The following is a 16,275-nucleotide window of genomic DNA, read 5'->3' as shown; positions in this document are numbered from 1 at the left end:
GTTCACTACATTCACATTTTCAGGCCAGGAGTTTCCCTGTCACACAGAACTACCACCAGCTGGCCTTGGAACTCACTAAGCTAGAGAGAGGAGAGGCGGACAGTCCAAATGATGCTGGAAATAAAACAGGCTTATCCATTCATACATCCTCCAACACATTCTTCTTAGTCATCCAATAGTCCTCTCAAAAGATGAAGGGCTTTAATAAGATATTAACAACTGAGTTTTCTGTGCAACAGAAATGTCTAGCTTAGGGTATTTCAGCATTTCTTCCCAGTTACATACGCCCTACCCTGTTGCTTAAATGGTAAATAGCCTCAAAAACTCTCCCCCTTTACTTCTTTGTGAATCCACAGCATTTTAGGACTATTTTGTCAAAACCATATTCAAAGAGAGTCTTTTTCAAATAAAGTACGTGAACTTACCAGAAGACGCTGTCTTTTAAGAAGTTCCTCTTTAACCCCATAAGGAATAACCCTTCCCCAGTCAGTTGTGGTCAGAAGCCCAAATCCACAGCCATCACCCTAGGATCTTCAACCTATGTTTCACTAGAAAATGTTCTAAGTCAACCAAAACTATGTCTTCAGAGATGGAGTGCCTCAGTCAACACAGTAACCCCAAGAGTTCAGGGGCTCTATGGAGAGGGAGAGGGAGAGAGAGGACGGGGAGAGGAGGAAAAATCCTTAAGAAACATTAAGACTTTCCTCAGCGTTGCCTTCCCCTCACCGGACAATGGCTGAGAACACCAGAAAAGTTGTGTTAATAAAACTGCATAGGGTCTACACTGCACAAAGTGCTCTGCTACCAGTTACAACGATCCTCTTCCTACTTCATCTTTCCAATACATCTTGCAAGGTTTGTTTTCAAAAAAGACATTACAAGTTGGCGAGCTTCTGCTTACAAAAATCAATCAAATCCTTTCCCCTTCACCACTATTAAATCCATCCTATTCCTGAGCTTTATTCCCCCCAAGTAAACCAAACGTAGGCAACTTAACACTCCAGAATCAACAAAGGACAACGTTCCAGTGTGCGTTCAGGCAACGAAAGAAAGGCTTCTCTGCAAATGTACAGTAGAGTTGAAGACTGTTTGTAGCTGTTGATGATCTGTAGAAACATTTCCAAGGTTCTTTGAACAAAAGATTTCGATTCAAGCAAGATCACAAAGAGGATGATGACAGAGTCCTAACTGTGCCTTGGTGTGTGTTCCATTGGTTCCGCTTGGGCGACTGACTGTGGCCGCTGTTGCCTGGATGTGGAATTCCTTTGCCCTCCAATCTCCACACACACGAAGCACATTAAAGAATAAAATGTGTTTATGTCACACCTCTTCCGAGAGGTTTAAAGCGCCGTATGTTACCACATGAATCCTCACAACACCCCTGTGAGGTAGGTAGGCGGGGACTATTGTTACCCCCACTTTACAGGTGAGGGAAATGAGGCACACAAGAGTTAAGGGACTTGCCCAGAATCACACAGCTAGCCACTGGCAGGGCTTAGGATAAAACTCATACTGGCTAGCACCTAGCACAGTGCTTTGCACATAGTAGGTGTTCACTGAATATCTATGGATTTTATTTGACTTATATCTCAACATACAATATACACACAGGAAATACAAGCAGCCACCATAGAACATTTATCTCCTACATTCCTTCTCATGACATCTCTCCTGACTTTGAACCCTGCTGCATGAAGGATGTTCAAGAATCCATCTTGCACCTAAGCCCTCGGGTTGCAGGGGATCGCTGTACACACCATCTGTGGACAACCTGCTCTTGCACCTGCTCTACCACACAATCTTAGTTTTCTAATGAAAACAAAAGTGGATTTCAGGAACCATGCTGACTTTCTTTTTTGCCTGTTTTTTTTTAAATGGAGCCATCGGAATGGTTCTGTGTCTTGTTTGTACAAAAAAGAAATAAGGCTGCTCTAGTCCAGTTAGCTTGTGAGAACTGTGTCAAGCACGAAGATCTCCTCCCAGCGCGGATTTCTACCCGGGAAACTGGACTGACCCCAGGGAATGGCAGCTCCAACAGAGGAGGGTCGGCGGGGCTGAACGTCACTTGCACTGTTCATGGTCTGTGTAGTCATCCAAGTCCACATCAGAATCAAAGAGCGAGTGCCCAGTGAAATCCGTGTCTGGGGTTCTGGAAAAACTGTTCTCTGCTCCCTCATCTTCAAAGGTCTCTGTCCTTGAGTAAGAGCTGAAGTCCAGCAGGGGCGTATGCGTTTTGCTGTCTTCACAGCTCTCCTCGGACTCATAGACGGTGTTGTCATCATCATGGTGCCACTCAGGCCAGAATTTCCTCCTTATCCTCTCACAGTACATGGCAAGATTGATCAGCTCACCTGCAGGGTGGTGAGGAAAGCGAGGGTTAGTTCTCAAAGGCAACAATCTACCAGCCGCTTGGCTTTCTGGGAAACTAGAAGGATGGGGTAGAGTAGGCATTAACCATGTTTTTCCACAGAGGCACTGTCAAAATGTTTAGATTTTTATACACAGAAGGAGAAAGGTGAGTGGGAAAAGTTAAATTCAGTGAATGGGCTGAATGAAATTTCGGGGTGAGTCCGATGGTGGTGAGAAGTGAGGGGGTAGCTTATCCAAAATGGCAGCTAAACTACCATCATTTGGCTTTGTGAAGTATTTTATTATTTTATGTTTGCATATCAAGAGAACTAGCGCTTCGACTGGTTCATATCTAAATTAATTTATAGTCCATGAAAACACACCAACTGTTAGTTGGATTAAGTCAGCCAGAAGTGATCCTTCATTCCACAAATATTTGTAGTGTCATTACGGGCTGGTCAGTATGCCAACTAGTTGAAAAAAATTAGGTTAGGATGGAAATTTTGCCCTGAATCATCCAAAAAATAGGTAACTCAGAATTGTCTTTATGGATGAGCACGCCTGCAAACATATTTAGTAAAACAGAGATTTTTTTATTTTTTAAATAAAATTCAACACTGCACCCACTATTGGGTTTGCTGGGCTTGGTCATTGGTCTACTTCTTTTTCCTGTGAATCAAAGGAACATTTTTGTTAAGTTGCTAAAATTGTCCAGGCATTCATCTGAAATACGGCACGGTATATGGCTTTCATTTCCTAATTCCAAATGAAAAAGGTAGAAAGAGGGTGAGTTTTTGCTTTTGATCCACCAGATGGCAACACTCCTCATAAGTATATAATTTGTCACTGTCTCTTATAGGACTTTATTGCCCTAAGAATATTCTTTGGATGTTTATTTTTTAAAAGTTATATAAACATTCACTTATTGTATAGGTAACCCATGTTTTATTGCAGGAAATTAGAAAATACAGATAAGCAAAAAATAAAAGAATTACCAATAATCCCATTTGCCATAATAACATTTTCATTTAAACTCTTCCTGAAATTTACATATTTATATATACATTTACATATATTTACATTTGCTATACAGCATTTACTATATATTCTGTTTCCTATGCTACTTTCTTCACTTAGCAACATGTAATGTAAACCTTTTAATTTCACCCCAAGACCACCTTGATAATTGCATAGTACTTCATTATACAGATGTACCATAGTTTCATTTTGTTTTTTCCAATCCCCTATTATAGCCATTTAGGCTGTTTCTATATTAACAGCTCTACTGGTTATAGCCTGTAACTACTCTATTTTATTTTCTATCAAAGAAAATAATATATGCTCATTTTGGAAAATTAGAAGTCTGTATATAGAAATGGTATAAATACACATAATACATATATATATACATAAAGAAGAAAACAAAAGCACCTATAATCTCACCAATCCAAGGTAATCACAATTAACATTTTGGTGTGATTTCTTTCAGTATTTTTTTCTATTTATTTATTGTCATTATTATCATTACCTGTCACTTCCTGTAACATTATAAGCATTTTCCCACTAAAATTTTTCAGAACTTGATTGCTGTTCTGCTTAAATACATCCGCTACAAAACATAATAAGGCAAATCCCCCTGCTTCATGGATCCTGTAAACCAGTGGATTTGTATTGGTTCCAGGTCACCATTTTCAGTCTTCTCAGATCAAAATAGTTCAACTCACACTTATATGAGTCCATTCTGATTGCCCCCAACTCGAAGACTTTCTGTACACGCTCGGAAGCTAAGAAGCCAACATCATTGCTCGTTTTTGGGCAGATGCACGCAAAATTTTCCCTTATTTTCTCCCTCAGGGAAGCAGTTACGAAACGCCTCACCAGGTATTGCTGGTAACCAAGAATTAGATAAAGACGCAGAAGCAGCAGCAAGGGGCCATTGGGGGCAGGGAATATCAAAGATGAATTGTGGTCACTTCACAGCAGGCCCTGGGGACAACCCTGTTTGCTTCAATCAAGTCCATTCCCAGAAAGTAAGAATCTAGTCACAATGTCCATGGGATCTACACAATATATGACTGTCTCTACTTCTTCTGTAGCCATTCTCTCTACAGCCTGTTTCTTTACCTTTCTTCCAGGAGAGCTGCCCCCTTCATGACTGTGTGACATTAGAACCCCTTCAGTCTGCAATAATAAAAATTAATAATAGCACACATGTATATAGGCCTTACTGTGTATCAGGCACTACTTGAAGTGCTTTATTTATTGTTGAATTATATTACTTCCATCTCTAGTCCTGGCAACAATCCTATGAGGCAGGAACTATTAATATCTCCATCTGTAATAGGAAAACTGAAGCAACAGAGAGGTTAATTAACTTGCCTAAGGTCACGTAGCTATATAGTGGCCGAGCCAGGATTCAGACACAAGCAGTCTCCAGACTCCATTCCCTTCACCATGACTGGACTCTGCCTCTCTCCTGATGAGCTGACAGCCTGGCCTGGGAATTAATAGCTTCCCACTACCTGTTACAGAATATTTTTCTGTAATTCTTTCTGGAGTCTCAAGAATTTTGAGGAGACAGGTGTTGTCACTCAAAGATAATGGGTTGTCATGAAGAAGAGATCCCTCTATCACACAGTGAAGAAAGGGTGTGCTTTTTGATAAGCAAGGGCTGCGAGCTCACATGCCCATCCTCATATCCTGCCCCTGATAAAAAGAGTGAAACAAAGAGTGAAAATTTACAGTTGAGTTCTCCGTTTATCTGGTTTTGCCAATCCTTGCTTGTTCCTAGATTCTCCACCAGCTGACCCACTCAATGTGCTACCAGCCAAAAAGAATGAAAAAAGTCGGCAGTAGAAACAGCCTGTGTGTAATGTGTGTGTGTGTGTGTGTGTGTGTGTGTGTGAGAGAGAGATGCCCATGTTAACATAAATGTCTATACTGAAGATGTAAACTTTGTGAAATAATTTTTTTAAAACTGCAGGGTTTTTTTCAAAGTGTGCTCAACAATCAGATAATGTCACCTATCAGACTGGTAAAAAAGTCTAATACCATCCAGTGTGGAGGGTCAGGCATTATACTACATGGCTAGTGGAAGTATAAATTGCTATAAGCTTTTTAGGAAAGTAATCTGATGTGATCTATTGAAATTTTAAATTCAGTTACCTGTTGGCTCAGGACTCCACTTTTAGTACTCTATTCTACTAAAATAAAATCATCAGTATGTAAAGATAGATGAACATGGATGTCGAATGCAGTATTATGTCAATAAAAAAAAGAGAAAGAAAAGAAAGATGGAAACACCTGAATGTCCATCAGTAGGGATTGATTGAATAAATTCTGGTGTATCAATTCTATAGAATATTGGGCAACTGTTAAAAAGACATAATATTCTATTAAGTGAAAAAAACAAGTTATAAAGTAATGTGTATAATGCAATTCCACTGTTTAGTTTTAAAACAATAAAAACAAACCAAAACAGCTATATACATGTATGTAAATTTGTATATGAAAAAAAAAGACACAGAAGGGTTCACTCCAAATCCTTAATATTAGTTTTCTATGGGAGTGACACTGGACATGGGTGAGGGGAAGGTAATAAATCTTTTAAAATACACCTGTTTAATTCAACTTATTGTGACAATATGTATTACCTTTTTAATTTAAAAATCCAATAAAATAAATTAGTAAAATGACTAATGAGTGATTACTGATATTCTCAGACAACTTGAGAGGATATTTATCAGAAAGCCAAATGGCCCTCTACCCCAAGGACACTCCCAGACAGAATAAAGAGCTTTTCTCTTGGAGTTTCTCAAATGGAAATATTCCCCACGGCTCTTTGAAAAAAGTGACTCCTTTTATTTTCCTATATTTCTCCAATTCCTCCCAGCACCACTGCCAGCCCCGGGTTCTTAACCAGCCAATATCCGGAAAACCTAGGGCTGGCGCTCACACACACTCTTTTGGTTTCCAGGTATTTACTCGGCACCTCCTGGCTCCACGCCTGTGGTAGGTGCTGGCTGTGTCCTTGGTTGCTCCCTATAACGCTGTGTCACACAGGCAGCAAGGGCGCTGAACATTTCCTTTTCAGAAAAGTTCTTAGCAGGGCTTCCCTGGTGGCGCAGTGGTTAAGAATCCGCCTGCCAATGCAGGGGACCCAGGTTCGAGCTCTGGTCCGGGAAGATCCCACATGTTGCGGAGCAACTAAGCCCGTGCGCCACAACTACTGAGCCTGTGCTCTAGAGCCCGCGAGCCACAACTACTGACCCCGTGTGCCACAACTACAGAAGCCCACCAACCTAGCGCCCGTGCTCTGCAACGAAGAGTAGCCCCCGCTCGCCACAACTAGAGAAAGTCCACGCGCAGCAATGAAGACCCAACGAAGCCAAAAATAAATAAGTAAATAAATTTTTTTTTAAATATTAAAAAAAAAAGTTCTTAGCAAACTTGAATGCGGTAATGAGGACAACCCCCTTCCCCAGTCTCCCTGAAACTAATTCACAGATCTCAGGATACAAAGACCAGCAAAGATCATTTGAGCCAGCCCTTCCCTGAGACCCGAATTCTCCCACAACCTCTTCCTAAACACTTTGAATGGAGAACAGTAAGAGTATGGGGTGGGCATATATGTGTATGTTTTTCAAAGATATCCAGCATTTTTTCCACCTTTTAATCTATCAAATAATAAGCCAAGAAAAAATATAATCCACGTACAATAAATAACTGTTGGTAAAAGAGCTGCTGAACAGTGTTTGTTTTTCTTAAAACACAGAAGGTTGTGTTCCTTACAAATTCAGAAAAACAGTGTTAGGTTCTTTGGGTTTGATACGGCTCTCCAGGGCAAGCAGCTATGTGGCAGAACCCGTTCCCTTTTGTGCTTTACTTTCACTTTTCTAGGCTCTTCAATTCTCCATGTCTATTTTAAAGAGTGCCAAATCCACATGCAATTCTCTAATAAGGATACTCTGATCAAAATATCAAATGTGACTCCACATTAAGAGGGTTGCTAAAAACGACAAGAAATAACAAGTGTTGGTGAGGATGTGGAGAAAAGGGAACCCTCGTGCACTGCTGGTGGGATTGTAAATTGGTGCAGCCACTATGGGAAACAGTATGGAGGTTACTCAAAAAACTAAAAATAAAATTACCATATGGTCCAGCAATTCCACTCCTGGGTATTTACTAAAGAAGACAGTAACACTAATTCAAAAAGATACATGCAGCCCTATGTTCACTGCAACATAATAGCCAGGATATGGAAGCAACCAAAGTGTCCATTGATAGATGAATGGATAAAGAAGATACACACACACATAAACATACATAGTATGGAATATTACACAGCCATAAAAAATGAAATCTTGCCATTTGTGACAACATGGATGTAACTTGAGGGTATTATGCTAGGTGAAATAAGTTAGACAGAGAAAGACAAATATCGTTAAGATTTCACTTATATGTGGAATCTAAAAAACAAACAAGCAGTGTATGTATAACTGACTCACTTTGCTGTACAGCAGAAACTAACACAGCATTGTAAATCAACTATACGCCAATAAAAAAAATTAACTAAAAAAGTAAAGTATCCTTGCTACTAAAAATAAAATTTTTAATTAAAAACAAACAAAAAAAGCAAAACAAAACCAGACTCACAGATACAGAGAACAGACTGGTGGTTGTCAGAGGAGAGGGGAGGTCAGAGGGTGGGGACATGAATGGCGGAGGTTGAGAGGTACAAACTTGCAGTTATAAAGAGAATAGGTCATGGGGATGTAATGTACACCATGGGGAAATATAGTCAATAATACTGTATTAACTTTGTATGATGACAGTAACTAGACTTATTGTGGTGATCATTTCAAAATGGACACAGACATTGAATGTGGTACACCTGAAATTAATATAATACTGTATGTCAATTATACTTTAATAAAAAAAACTTGCTGATAATAAAACTGAGATTCGTGACTTCCCTGGTGGCACAGTGGTTAATATAGAATGTTAGTAAAAATTATTTGAAACAACCCACAAGTCCAGAAAAAGATTAATCACATAAATTACAATGTAGCCATGGGATAGGATATTATGCAACTACTAAATACACTGTTTTGAAGAATATTTAATGACAAGGGAAATGGCCATAATACATAGTTAATTAAAAACTGCAGGTTACGGACTTCCCTGGTGGCACAGTGGTTAAGAATCCGCCTGCCAATGCAGGGGACATGGGTTCGAGCCCTGGTCTGGGAAGATCCCACTTGCTGCGAAACAACTAAGGCTGTGTGCCACAACTACCGAGCCTGCGCTCTAGAGCCCGCGTGCCACAACTACTGAAGCCCACACACCTAGAGCCCGTGCTCCGCAACAAGACAAGCCTCCGCAGTGAGAAGCCTGCGCACCGCAACGGGGAGCAGCCCCAGCTCGCCACAACTAGAGAAAGCCCACGCGCAGCAACGAAGACCCAACGCAGCCAAATATAAATTAATTAATTTTTTTAAAAAACTGGAGGTTTTAACTATATCAACATAATGATCCCAATTTTTTTTTTTTTTTTTTTTTTTTAGAATTTATCAAATTTATTCATAATCCTAGACAGAAGGGAAAATACTCTTCATGCCGGCAGCCTCATAGATGTCAACTTGTGCAAGAAGGAACACTGCCTGAAAATGCTTCTAAAAATTCTTTGTATCATCATTTCCAGTCTTTCATGTGAAGCTTCATAAGCTTTGAGACAATTCATTCTGCCTTTGCTTTCCTAACTCTGACTATTCAGGTGATCCTTCTTCAGAGGTGTACTTGTGACCCCTTCTATTTACCTGTGATGGCAACGTCTTGGTTCTGGACTTGTCTGGCCACAAACTGTTACTTCACAGCAGAGGCAGGGCCTTTCACAGCAGCCTCGGCCGCCAGGCGCACGAGGGTCAGTCTGCCGGGACCTCCGGCTACCTGGCCTAGGGGATCCCCGGCGTTCTCGGGAAACGCCCCCAGTCGGTGACGCCCAAGCTCGACCACGCAGAAGGAAGGGCGCGCCTGATGCCCCCGCCTGGTGGGCCTTCTCTCCGGGGGACAACCTGGGGCCGCGGCCCTCCGCCTGCCGGTCCGCCGCCTGCCGGTCCGCGGGGCGAGCGCGCCGAGGGAGGCGGCGCCGGGCAGGGCGCTAGCGGCCGCCTCCGCCCCCGCCGCTCGCTGCCCCCGCCGTGGGGCCGTCGCGTCCCCGGCCCATGCCCGGCGCCGCCTCCCCGCGACCGTGCCAGCCGCGCCCCCGCGGCACGCGCCGCCCCTCCGTCCCCCGCCCCGGCCGGCGATCCCAATTTTTAAACATACATATATACATGTACTTGATAAAAGATAAGGAAACATACCACAATATTAACAGAATTTCTCTGCGGGTGATGGGGTCACAAGTTAATTTTATTTTTTTTTAACTTTTCTATCTTTTCTAAATTTTCTCTAGTAAGGAAATGACATTTCATATCATACACAAACATATTATGCATATTTTAAGAATTGCTGAATATTCAAAGTCTGTCCTCCTACTCACCTAAATTAAGGAAAAGTTCTCATGATTCTGGATGTTTCCCGGAGTAGCCTGTGTGGCTAGATTATTTTAAATAATATCTAGGACCAAAAAGCTAATTTTGATACACACACACTCACACAGATGGCAAGGACAATAGTGGCTTGGCTGTTCCAAAGCTAAGGCAGAAAACTGCCAGATCCAAGCCACTTCCACTCCTGGATGTGAGCCAGTTCTAAATTATCCAGACTCTTGGTTGTTTGTTTCTACTTCTCCTTTGAAGGTCTCCACCACAAAAAGAGCAAAGGCAGAGAAAGAAGTTGAGATCAAATTAGTAGTCTGCCCGCATTAGCAGCTCCGATCAAAAGGTTAGAAACGGGCATAGAATAATGACTGAAGTGAGCTTTAGAGGCTTGCTGTGGACTTGAATGATTCGTGCTCCTCCAATCCCCACGGAGAGCTGGAAGCTACCGGCTTATTTTAAGGATCTGCATCTACGTGCCAAAGTGCCCTGCAGGTGACAGCATCAGATTCCCCCAAATGTGTGCGTCTCCGCATGGGACTCAAAATCAATTCTCCAAAACACTGATCATTTCTTTAAAAAGAACACTAAATGCCTCAAGTCCCTCCAGGAAGTAATAGAGGAAAGGGCCAAGTCATAAATAAATTCACAAAAGATGCTTCATTTCTTCGAGAAGGGATTCTACACAATCTGAGATTTCTACTGATACTGGATACCTAAATCCTTCTGACAAAATAACAGATGGCCTCAATACACTTGACCCTTGAACAACATGGGGGTTAATTCGCATAGAACTTATAGTCTGTCCCCTGTATCCAAGGTTCCTCCGCATTCGTGGATTCAACCAACATGGACTGTGTGATACTGTAGTCATTACTACTGAAAAATAACCACGTATAAGTGACCCACGCAGTTCAAACCTGTGTTGTTTGCCAACTGTAGTGTGTGTGTGAGTGTGTGCACATAGGGTGTGTGTGTGAGTGTGTATGCATAGGGTGTGTGTGTGTATGTGCTTGGGTAGAAGTGTAAATGTATGTGTACACGTGAGTGTGTACAGGGCATGTGGGTATAGAAACATATGAGTAGATGTGAGTGTGTGTGTACGCATAGGTGTGTAAAGGTGGTGTGGTAGGGAAGGAGGGAGTACGAAGAAACAGGAAGCAAGAGTAAATACAAAACACAGCCCTAGGTGAACGAAAAGGAATCACTATCTTTTAGACCACCATGGAAAATCTGATTAAAATAAAGGGAAACTACTTTAAGTGCTACAAACATCACCAATATGATAACATATTCAATTTAGATAACTTCCAACATATCACAAGACAAGGAACACCTCCATGTTGATCACTCAGGAAATTAAATATAAATCCATACTATCCCTATCCCCGCCTAGCTATCGTTCTAAAAGACCTTCAGTCAATGCCTGATCCATTCCAACCAAGTCTGGTAATGTATCTAGAGCCCCATCCCTACCAATCTGGAGAGTTACTCCTGCTGCCTTTAGCCTGGTCTGAATCTCTGGGCATGCACATGAGTACACACACACACACACACACACACACACACACACACACACAGCTACAGCCTTCACCAACCTCCCCACCCACCCACCCATGACTACCACACATGACTGCTCACCTGCCTCAGTTTCTTTGTATGATTCTGCCTTGCTTGGTTCCATCCATCCATCCAACATTAATTAAGAGTACTCTATATGTTATTCACTGGTGATCTCATGTACACCTCCAGTCTCTCAGCTGGGGTATAAAAATCCTGATTAACTCTTGTCAATACCCTTCCCCAAATCGAAATATGGAACCTTGATGCCCACATTCCCAGGCCCCGGGCACTTGCTTAGGTACTGTTTAAAACCAGAGACGACTCAAAATGGTTCCCATTCATCAAGGCAGAGGAAGCCTCTCCCAGAGGCCCCAGCTGCCATGTATATCCCACCACCCCACTCCAATGCACACGCACGCACACACACACACACACACACACACACACACACACATATACACACATGAAGATTTGGTCCCTTGACATCAACCCAGGTTGAGCTGACTTCCCCTGCCCCACTGCCAATTTTACTCCTGGCAACCACCCCCATCCCTACCCCACACATATGTGCATCCTCTAGCTCTGGTCCCACTCATCCCACTTCGACCCCTCCAGTTTGGAATTGTAATTCTCATGGGCCTTACATCAAGATCACACAACAAAGATACCATTTCTTTGGTCAAAATGCATGTATAATAATATCAATAATAACACCTCACATAGCACTAGACTTACAAAGCATTTGTTGACACTTTCCCCATTTTCCCACTATCTTGAACTTTCCAGCTCTACTACTCTCAGCGTATGATCTACAGACACCCCGCTGGAATAGGAGAAGGGAGTGCTTTGAACTCAAATGACGCAGAATCATATGTACCTATACCCACGTGTGAAATATCTGAGACCAGTTCAGACTCAAAAGGAGCATGTGAGATGGGCAGTGAGCTCATCAGCCCCACCCGACCACGGCTGCCGCAGTGCTGGGTAAACCAGAAACTGGTGAGCCACCACAGTCCAAAGGAAAGTAAGGGAGACCTACAAAACAAGGGCACTAGGGGGAATGCAAGCCCTGTTTCAGCGACAAGTATTAAGTCCACTACGTAAGGAGCTGGAAGAAAAGCCCTGGTGTAGAACACAGCAGGATTTGTGTCAGCTTTGCTAAGAACATGGTCTGAGCAAGATGGCAGGTGAGAAGCCGGGTCTCTCCTTAGCCTCTACATATCCTGAGCACAGGAAACTGACCCTGGCCCCAGACACCACGGCCTGGCACCTCCATAAAGCACAGCCAAGCTCAGGGGCATTGGCCTAGAATTCTCCATTGTACTGCTCCCACCGTCCACCCCCCAGCAACTCCCCAAACCTGAAGAGCTTCGCAGAGCTTGCCTTTTATCAGCCGCTCAGGTCTCGTCCCTGGTAAGGTCCACATTGCCTGTGCCAAGTGTCCAAAGACGGTGGCGTCAAGAGTGGAAAGCTTGGGCCCCATGATGTACTTCTTATCACCTGCAGCAGAGAGAGCAGAGAGAGGTCACTGGGCCGGCCCTCACCGTCCCACTACGTCACAACAGCATTCAGCATGCGCCCATTATACGCCCGTTTAAGTGTGCATCAAAAGCTTTGCAAAACCAAATGCATGTACCCCCTTTGACTTAAAACTAGAAACAAAAGTAAAGCAAATTAAACAATTCTGTGATATATCAACCCACACAACAGCAAAGCAGGGAAGTAACTGGAAACATATCAAGATAAGTGGATGAGAGAGGGGGTTCATGGAAAAAAGGAAGAACCGATCACCCCCAGACCTCCAGAGGCACCTCCTTGTCTCCAACTCTAGCCATTAAAGTTTGAGGTGCTTGAGAACACCTGGAAGTTTGCTTAAACCATCTCTAGTAACCCCAGCCAAGCTCACCCAGCCTCAGCACTTACTTTATTAAATTAATTCATTTCCTCGGGAAAAACAAGAAGCCTAAGCTACTTAGGAAGTTTGGAGGCAAGGCTTTCCATGAGGTCTCCATGGTCTTGGCAAAGTTCTCACCACTGAGCACCAACAGGAAACAAACATAAAGAGAAGCTTTAAAATTGCAGACCCAGCCCTGGGATCAGGCTCCCATACAGGGATGTCTCACATTGCCGCTCCCATCTCTCCTTTTCCACCACGGCTGACCTAGTTCAGGCCTTGTCACCTGGACTTATCACATCTTACCTACTACAATTGCCCCAGGTTGTCTCCAGGCCACTGTGTTGCAGGATAAAGAGGCAGCCCAAGTGGAAACGGATCCATCCTACTTCACATCCTGCCACCACTGTTATTCACTACAGAAAGCCTGGTCATTAACTAACCTCGCAAAGCTTCAGTTTTCCCATCTGGAAAATGGGGATGATATTAAGGGTATTTCTTAGGGCTACTGTGAGGATTAAATGACATTAACACATGTAAAGCACTTAGCGCCGTATCTGGTTAACTCATCAAACACCAGCACTCATGAGGAGAGACCCTCTGTTTCTCCAGTCCATTCCATATCCCACCCATACTTAAATCTCTAAGACACTCTTTTCACTGTGGCACTCCCTTTCTCAAAGACCTTCGATGGTTTATGAAATGGGCTATGAAATACAGGCCAAACTCAACCTGGAATCCAAGGCTCATCGCACTCTGTTCCCGCCCACATTCCAGCTTTATCCCTCATCCTCCTTTACCCTAGCAGACCCAGAACAGCCCCGCTCCCCAGCATGCTTCATGCTTCCCACTGCCACACCTCTGCTCATGCTGTACCCACCCCTTTCCCTGCCCCCCAAAACCCATATGTGCCCCCCACTTCTCTCCATCTGGTGGATTCTATCCATCTTTCCACCAGAAGCCTCCTTTCAAAGCCGTCTCAGGGCAATAGAAGTTTTCAGTTCAGACAGCCCTTTTTCAAATCTCACTTTTACACATATGACCCAGTTTCAGAGAGGAGAAAACAGGTTAAAGGAGAGCTACACTGGCTTCCTGGCCCCCCAAAATGTTGATTTCCTTAAATGGCTAAAAGGAAAGAGTCTAAGGGAAATGCCAGAGTAAATTGTGAATTCTGTTGTAGACTCCAAAGACTTTGGGGGGCAAGAGGAAAAAATGTACATGGGTTTATAAAAACTTAGGAAATCTAAAAATAGAGCACTTCAGACCTTGATAAAAGGGAAAAAATACTAAATATAATCATTTGAATCCATACATCAACTAATGCATATAGCGTTCAGCCCAAATTTGCCATTTGGCTCAGAATGTTAAAACTGGAAGGATACTGAGTTAGTGACAGAACCAGACTAGAAATGCTGGCACCCGGGTCTCCTGACTCCCAGCCTGATGTTCTCTGCTCTGTACAATATGCCATGAGGAGCACCACCTCAGAGATAAAGACCCTCCATGGAACAGCAAGAGGGTTGAGCTGAGAACATTTACAAAAGGATGCTTTAGTCAGGAGGGAACACAGAATATAGAAGGAAAAAAAGAACAAAAGTTTAAGGGTTTTTAAAGGAACTTGCCAAAAAAAAAAAAAAAAGATAGAATTTAGCATTCACAGTAGATACACAATTATATGTATATATACACACAAGACAGTTATAAATGTAAAGAATATAAAAATACCCTCTGTTACTAAGAAATCCTCAGAGTACCCAATGGCAGGAAACTTTTTTTTAAGCTTTTTTAGTTAAATTTTTTAGTTAATTAATTTTAGACTTATAGAAAAGTTGCAAAAATAGCAGAGTTTCTGTATACCCTTCAACCAGCTTCTGCTAAGATTAACATCAGTATGTTTACCATAACACAGTATGTTTACCAAAACTAAAGAATTAACATCAATATAAAACAATTAACTGCACTATAGGCTTCATTCAAATTTTATTAGTTTTTCAACTAGTATCCTTTTCTGTTCCAAGATCCCAGCTAGGATCCCACACCGCATTTAGTTATCAGGTTGCCTTAGTCTCCTCCAATCTCCTCAGTCTTGCCTTGTCTTTCATAGCCTTGACACTTTTATTAAAGAATACTGGTCAGTTATTTTGTAAAATTTTCATCAACTTGGGTTTGTCTAAGGTGGTTAATAATTAGAGTAGTCATGCATTTTTATGAACCCTTCTGTGATGGTTATTTTATGTGTCAACCTGACTGGACTACGGGTGCTAAGTTACGTGGTCAAACATTATTCTGGGCTTCCCTGGTGGCACAGTGGTTGAGAATCTGCCTGCCAATGCAGGGGACACGGGTTCGAGCCCTGGTCTGGGAAGATCCCACATGCCGCGGAGCGACTAGGCCCGTGAGCCACAGTTGCTGAGCCTGTGCATCTGGAGCCTGTGCTCCGCAACAAGAGAGGCCGCGATAATGAGAGGCCCGCGCACCCGCGGTGAAGAGTGGCCCCCACTTGCCGCAACCAGAGAAAGCCCTCGCACAGAAACGAAGACCCAACACAGCCATAAATAAATAAATTAATTAATTAATTAATTTAAAAAAAAAACATTCTTCTGGGTGTTTCTATGAGGGTGTTTTGGATGAGATTAACATTTAAGTGGTAGAGTGAGTAAAGCAGAATGCTCTCCCTAACGTGGGTGGGCCTCCTCCAATTAGATGAAGGCCTTATTCGACAGTAGGGCTGACTCTCCCTGGAATAAGAGAGAATTCCTCCTGCCTGACTGCCTCTGAGCTGGGACATGGACTTTTTCCTGCCTTCAGACTTAAATGGAAACATTGACTCTTCCTTGGTCTTGAGCCAGTTCATACTGGAACGACACCATCAGCCCTCCCAGGTCTCCACCCTGCCAACCCACCCTGCAGATCTTGGGACTTGTCAGC

At 42.8% G+C, this 16,275-nt stretch overlaps 1 protein-coding gene across 5 annotated transcripts in view; it reads right to left on the bottom strand.

Moving 5' to 3' along the window:
- Positions 1–944: 944 nt before the first annotated feature.
- The window catches only part of FAXC (failed axon connections homolog, metaxin like GST domain containing), a 73,802-nt gene continuing 58,471 nt past the window's right edge, over positions 945–16,275 (bottom strand). For all 5 annotated transcript variants that reach the window (XM_068551424.1, XM_068551422.1, XM_068551420.1 and 2 more), the window contains 2 exons: positions 12,837–12,953; positions 945–2,351 (listed from right to left, as the gene is read on the bottom strand). In XM_068551424.1, coding sequence (XP_068407525.1) covers positions 2,062–2,351; positions 12,837–12,953 — 407 coding nt within the window. In that variant the 3' untranslated portion in view covers positions 945–2,061. The remainder of the gene's footprint in view (positions 2,352–12,836; positions 12,954–16,275) is intronic.

The sequence above is a fragment of the Eschrichtius robustus genome, chromosome 9, assembly GCF_028021215.1.
Source record: "Eschrichtius robustus isolate mEscRob2 chromosome 9, mEscRob2.pri, whole genome shotgun sequence".
NCBI lineage: Eukaryota > Metazoa > Chordata > Mammalia > Artiodactyla > Eschrichtiidae > Eschrichtius > Eschrichtius robustus.
Note: the sequence above shows the minus strand (reverse complement) of the source record. Positions and strands in the feature narration are given on the sequence as shown.